Genomic DNA, 6,921 nt, shown 5'->3' with positions numbered 1-6,921 from the left:
TGTCTTCCTGGCTACCTGTTCACCCCTCCCCCAGTCCTATTCCTCCAGAGCTTTGTAGCTGAGGTGCTAAGAATAGATAGGAGACCTCTCCTATCTAATCCTTGAAAGCAGACTCCTGAAGATGCATTCAACAGGTATAGAGTTGATGCCCTATACCCCCCTGCCTGGATTTCTTCCTGTTCAGCTGTAAGTGGTAGTAAGATCTTGACATGATACAGAGCAGTTTCATTGCCTTCTCCCTGTCTCTAAGGTCTCCCTCATTTATTTGGCTAAGGCATCCCACAGTGGCACTAGTATTATACTAAGAATGTCAGGAACACAGGGCTTTCTGGCTCCACCAGCATCGCATTCAGTATCAAGGCTGCGTGGAAAAAGGATGACAGCCTCCGCGCTTCCTAATTCCCTTCACCACAAGAGCCCCTTGATGGAGGCCATCCTTTGCCCCTATCCTGCTCTTTATTCCCCGCTCCTAATAGTACTTGGGTACCCAGGCTGGTTCTTGGGCTAGACAGTGGGGAACAAGTTCATTTCCTCCCTATCAGTTCTAAGCCAGTCGACTATGATACCAGTGTTAATGGGAAGAGCTGAATTTTCTTACTACTCCACTGGATCCCTATTCCTCTCTGGTCAACACACTGCTTCCAGGTATGGGACGCGCACAGTGTAGAATTACCTGATGAGGGAGACGGAAATACAAAGAGGGCCTCTGGAGATCCTGGCCTCAGCCAGCTGCCCACAAGCCATAAACCAATAAAACAAGAATGCTGAGTCGCAGTTTTTTATCCGAGTCCTCTTCATTCCCACTGCACCTGGTGCTGCTTTGGCTGACGGGGAACACCCCATAACCACAGAGACTGACAGGAAGACTGGAGACTGTCCACTTCCAGCTTGGAACTTACTGTGTAAATAAACTTCCAGAATTGCTACCGTGAAATGAAAATGCCACATTCCACTTTATAATTTTGACCCACGTTGGGGAAAACTGGCTTTTCCCCAGCTCTTTCCAGGGTATAAAACTCAACCCCTTCCTTAGTAAGTCTCATTGTCCTATTTTTTTCTTTGAAAGAGAAAACTTGTACTTATTTTTCTTTTAACAGTTTCTTCCTTTCTACCCTGAAACCATGAACTCTGAAGTGTAAAAAAAAATCTAGACAACAGCTTCTTCCTTGTAAAAATATGTATTCTATATTTCTATTTTTAAATTCTATGCCAGAAAAATGACTGTCCCATCTCCACTCCCTGCATCAGGGGCCTTCCCCGGGGGTCTGCACAGTTTGTACCAGTGCAGGCCAGTGGACAGAGGGAAAAGGGAGAACAAGGGTGGCCAAAACTTAACTGTTGCTTTCGGATTGATCCTGAACAAGAAAGAGCAAAGAGCGATGATGAGTCCCGGCCCCCATGCACACCCTCCACCACACTGTCTTCCTGCTGCAGCTGGTTTCCAGGGGCTTTCACTAGGAAGCAGTTAAGCCCCCCATCCCCTCCTTTTTTCTCTTTACCCCTTTGGTGTCAAAGATTTGTGGAAAAGAAACAGGATATTTTTTAGACCCATTTCTAATTTCTATATTTCCATTGGATACTGAAAAATACTGCAAGTGGCCCAAAGGCTGCTGTAAAGTTGAGGGGAGATAAAATCTTAAGATTACAAGATAAAAAATGAATCCCCCCCCAGCCAAATGAAAAGAACAAAGGAACTGGTCTTCCATTTTGCCACATTCCCTGTTCATGACGGCTACCAAACTAGAGTCATTAATATTTCATTAACCAAAGAAAGTGGGTCATCTGACCTCTACAGTGGGGAGTACTCAGGCCATTTCCATCACCCTACAAGATGCCAAGGAGATCCCAGGAAATCCATTTCCTTACACTGTTGCCAGTCAATAAACCTGGACAAGTAAGACCAGAGAAGAGAAAGAGTATTTTCATGAGCTGACAGGCAAGGATGAAAGACGAGGAAGAGTAACATGAACAGAGAGAATTATTTGGCTCTGAAAGGAAAAATCTTTGCTACCCTCATATGTACTACTAGTGCGAGTAAGCATTTCCAGGTCCCAGAATGGGAAAAATTCACCTGTTGGTAATATAATAATATCCTTTCCTGGAGCTAATTTTTTTTATTACTGCTTAATTTTTACTTGTTTAATTCCAAAAGAGAAGGGAGCTGACGCCATTTCCATTAGGAGTAAAGATAAAAGGATAGGAAAGGATCAAAGCTCTAATAGAAACACAGCTTTCCCAGGTATAAACCTAGAAACTGGAAGTGCTCAATAAGCAGAGGTGAAAAAATGACCTAGTTCCAGATAGCTATCCATAGAACAAATGACTTATAAACTTGAAATCTAACCTCCCTTCTTCATAGCACTTTGGTCTCCATTTTTCCCAGGACAGGAAGCATGTCCCCCATAGCTTTCTTGCTTCAAAAATTCAAACCCATATCCCAAGATCATCCTGAAAGGAACTTTGCACAGACATCTCCTCACCCCAGTGCCTGCCTGGAACTCACCCAAGGTCACCAAACAACTTGGTTGTGAACCAACTGCCTTAACCTTCAAGGGGAGGGGGGATAGCTAGACTAGAAGACCAGAAGTGAAGGGGAAGCGGTGAGGACTTCACAAGGTTGGTCTGTGAAAGCTTGATCAGAAGCCAAGTCAGTGGTGGAAAGGGATGGCTTGGCCCAGGAAAGACCTGTGGGCTATGCTAGTTTCTAAAGAGATGACTATCCAGGAAGTAGGGTGGAGAGAAGTTTGTGGGAGGCATGGGGAAAATGGGACCTGGTTATGTTGTTATTCTTGGACTGTGAATTTTGCTGATGTAAACAGACTATTCTGTAAACCTAATGTCTATGTACAAATAATGAGTGTTAACACAGTAAAATGTTCAATGAAAAATCAAACTATCAGGGTTATATATTTTTTCCTCAATCAGTCTCATTTTCTCCATTTGGAGTAGAAGGGCTAGAATAGCACTGAGGCTTCCGGAGGCTTTCAATAAGCAAGGCATCTGGCTGGACAGCAGGTGAGCACCAGGGTTCAAATCTGCGTACATGAGCCTTAAGAAAATGGACTAGAGGCTGAGCCAAATCAGAGCAGGGTGGCCTTAGAGCAAGAGCAGCTTCCTAGATGGTTTTTATATTGTATCTGAAAACAGCCCTAGGCAGGAATATCATAATTTCAAGGCCAAATTAAATACCATCTTACCTACACTCTGCTTCCCCCAGAGGAATTGCAAGGTGAGGGGGACAGACCATTTCTGCATAATATACATACTTTCATTTACGAACATCTGAATACAGACTTTCTATACACACATTACCTATATAATAAAAATGTACATGGCATGAGTATATGTCACTGTATAAATATAGAGTTTTAGAAATCTTGAACCCGCGCTTCCTGTTCACATCAGTTTCTCCTCTTCTTCCTCCCCAGTCAGGTCCGTCATTTAAGAGTTGGACAAAAGGGACAAGTGTCATTTGTGTTGGTCTGGGCCCAGAATTTGATACACTGGAAAGAAAGAAAGACATACCTCAGGTTGATCTGGAAAGATGGAGGGAAGGAGGGGAGAGAGCGCTGTTAAGGTTCAACAGGTCTAAGGGATGTTTACTAAGTCAGAAAAGCTCACTGGGGGACTGGAAGGGCTGCTTCACTGGCTTTTACCGCCAGAAGAGTCTTCAGAGCAGGTGAACCTGATCTTGTTTTACAGGGAACGTTAAAAACCAGCTAATAACAGTGTGAAGCTGCTTTCTGCTGACTGTCTATAGGCTTGCTCCTTCTTACCATCCATTTAGCCTGAGATGAGCTTCCATCTCCTAATACCCATCGCCCTCAAATCTTATTCAGGATTTTCCCTTACCAAGAATTTAGATATAAATTCAGTTTCTACCTCTTAGAAAAACAAAATGAACAAAACAAAATAGTAAAAAAGAAATCATCTCTGGTGCTAAGAGATTTAACTCCGTCTGGTACCATCATAAAAGAGAGGAATAACTTGTCAGTTTGTGAAGTTAATCTCTAATAGGTCAGCCTTCCAACTATTTTATTAATGGAGTTACTAATCTCATATTGAGGTTCCCTATTCCATTCCTCTCATCTAAGCAAAGTCTCTTGGCAATGGTACATCCGAAACAATGGTTAGATATGTATATCTTATTGTCAATTTTCCAAGACAGTGACTATCAATGTTCTAGTATGAACTGTTTATCCAGTCTAGTCCCCTACAGGGAATGGGGTAGAAGGAAGCTGGGAGAGCCTAGCTGCCAGTATTCTGAATTCTGCTGATATTTAAGCCACGATTGACTGAAAACCTTATGTTCAGATATTAATGATGAGCATCAACACTGTAAAATGTTCAAGAAAATTAAATTATCTCAGCTGTCAAAAAGAAAGAGTGGAAAAAAGAGGAAGGCATGCAGCACCCACCTCCTTGTGCAGCACGTGGGTGCATGCCATTGGGTGCAGCTCACTGGGCTGGACAAGTTTCTGGCACATTAGACACAGTTTACAGGTGGCTGGAGCCTGCACAGCAGAGGAGGGACAGTCAAAAGAGTAAGGAACCTCTGGGCCTCCTTGCCTTATATGCCCATGATTCCATCTACTCTTCCCATGTAGCAAAAAGATTTCACACCAAAAGAAAGAAAAGTTCCAATACAGAGTACCTGCCTTTTCCCAGCTGGGGCTGTCGACAACCCAGCTGAGGACATGATGGCTTCTTCCTGCGCTCCACCTATAAACCCACTCCCTCCTCACCCCCAGCTTCTCCACATCCCAGTTTTCAAAGAATAGAGTCTTACATGTGAAGACCTCCCAGGATATGAAACTTGGGCAGAAGGCAAGAACATTGGGGTACTGATTTGGGCCAATGGAGCAGGGAACAGGGCCCGGATCCGACCAAGGGGCTGTGGGCAGAAACGTTGTCACAGTGAGGGAGGAACATCTGAGAAACAGGGCATTTAACAAAGAGAAGTCATTCATTTCCCAGCGCAGCAAAGGAAGAAAGCAGGCCAGATACCCCTGGCTGCAATGCTTCTTCCCACCCCAAATATTTCTGAAATCTACCTCTTCCCCAACACCTCAGCAGGTCTGAGGTCTCCACCAAGTAGCTTTTCTTACCTGAGTACTTGCTGCCACCCGCTCGTGCTCTGCAAGTCGCGCAGCTACCAGCTGGATCAGCTCCTCCATGGTCAGACCTGCCATGGTGGTACGTGCTGTCTTGATCTGCTGAAGAATGTTGGTCATCTGGGCCCTAAGAAAGAAAAATGTTGAGGGGGAGAGATTCTATACTACACTCATGAGGAATATCTATGAAACCTCTCCTATTTTAACCCATAAACATTTCTCTGAAAAACACTTTTAAAATTAATCCTTAAAGATACTTACTTATTGCATTGTGGAAACCGAGTCAGCAGCTTCTCCAGAATCTTCTCCAGTTTGTCTACTGGTTGGGGCCGGGGAGTTTCAGTAGAAGCCTTAACACCACCCAAGCCTGGGGGAGGTGGGATGGAGGCGGCAGGGGGCACGTGTGGACCATGAGGGCCGACAAGGGAACCCAAGCCAGGGCTATTTCTCCCATGCGAGCCAGGAAGGGGTGGGGAAGGCTGGTTGGGCTGGGAAAGGGCAGGGTTCAGGATCGGGAAAGACAAGGAACGGGGATCTGCACTGGGCATAACCATGGGCATTGTGACCTGCCCAATGGAGAAGGGCATCCGAGGAGCCAGAGAGGGACTGGGTTGAAACACCTGAAGCATGAAGTCTGTCTGCAGAGGGGAAGAGGTGGAAGACAAGTGGGAGAGAAAGAAAACAAAAGTTTAGGAAACTGGAGCAGAAATCAGTGAGCAACTCTTTCTTGTACCAAATAAGGATGGTCCCGATATCTTCATAAAAAGAACAAGTGAAAGACTCTAGGCTCTGCCACCAACACACAAAGGTAGATTCCCCAAAGCCAGTGCTCTTACCTCTGATGGGGGTGGAGGCAAAGTGGGAGTAGGGATCTGAGGAAGGCTGCTCAGCTTGGCTCCATTCCTCACCAGCTGGATATGACTATTAAATTGGTCCTAGAAAAGAGAGAAAAGCAGGAATTATCCTTTACTGCTAAGCAGAATGAGCCTGTCTATAAAGAGAGCACCATCCTATATCAGGAAAGCAAGAGGAGTGGTAGGACAGGCCCTAAGGGCAATGCAAAAGGTCCTTCCCTCTCGCCAGAAGTGTTTAAGCTCAGATGAACTCTGACTCAATGATCACGCATCACTACACTTACCCGAACATTCTTTTTCATTATCCGAACTCCATTCAGTCTTGTCTCCCACTCCTGTTTGGAACGAACTGTCTCTAGTGTTGGGGGAGTTGACCTTTCAAGAAACCAACAGTAATTTACAGAATTAAAGAAAACCCAATTCCTAACTCTCTGAGATAGCAGAACAGTAGCTGGCTAATGGGCCTGGAGAGAAGAGGTCGGAGCAGGTGCAGGAGAAGGCCAAGGTTCTAAGCCGTTTGCCTCACTTTAACTCCAGCATCTTGCAAAACAAGTATTGGAGAAAGCGGACCAACCACAGAGAGAGGGCTCTTGTCTGGCTGAAAATGCCACGGGGATCCTCCAAATTTCACAGCAGAAAGAGGAGAAATGACTGTATAAGAAACAAATCTCCAAAGACATTTGTTATGCTTGACAGCATAAGAGATACTGTTTATCCAATTGGAAATAATACGATAACAAGTACAAAACTATAAAACTGTAGAAAGGGAAGAGTCAGAGAGTGAGGAAGTTTAGAGTATGGGAAGAGAAATCACTGAACAAATTACTATCGCACAGAGATGACTTCCCGTGAAGACAGAATAAGTGCCAGACTAGCTGGCCCAGGGTTTCAAAACCTAAAAAGAAATCCCTCCAAAACACAAAACTGCAGGGCCATTAAAACCCTAGAAATGG

General features: G+C 44.7%; 1 protein-coding gene across 6 annotated transcripts in view; it reads right to left on the bottom strand.

Annotated features, from left to right (window-relative positions):
• Positions 1-2,871: 2,871 nt before the first annotated feature.
• The window catches only part of RNF214 (ring finger protein 214), a 49,843-nt gene continuing 45,793 nt past the window's right edge, over positions 2,872-6,921 (bottom strand). For 3 of the 6 annotated variants that reach the window (XM_082339756.1, XM_082339760.1, XM_082339757.1), the window contains exons 9-15: positions 6,253-6,343; positions 5,951-6,049; positions 5,376-5,752; positions 5,109-5,241; positions 4,790-4,894; positions 4,419-4,514; positions 2,872-3,503 (exon numbers count right to left, since the gene is read on the bottom strand). In XM_082339756.1, coding sequence (XP_082195882.1) covers positions 3,438-3,503; positions 4,419-4,514; positions 4,790-4,894; positions 5,109-5,241; positions 5,376-5,752; positions 5,951-6,049; positions 6,253-6,343 — 967 coding nt within the window. In that variant the 3' untranslated portion in view covers positions 2,872-3,437. The remainder of the gene's footprint in view (positions 3,504-4,418; positions 4,515-4,789; positions 4,895-5,108; positions 5,242-5,375; positions 5,753-5,950; positions 6,050-6,252; positions 6,344-6,921) is intronic. The other 3 variants (XM_082339758.1, XM_082339761.1, XM_082339759.1) reach the window with 2 other exon arrangements.

This window comes from Balaenoptera borealis (assembly GCF_965194805.1).
Source record: "Balaenoptera borealis genome assembly, chromosome: 11".
Taxonomy (NCBI): domain Eukaryota; kingdom Metazoa; phylum Chordata; class Mammalia; order Artiodactyla; family Balaenopteridae; genus Balaenoptera; species Balaenoptera borealis.
Note: the sequence above shows the minus strand (reverse complement) of the source record. Positions and strands in the feature narration are given on the sequence as shown.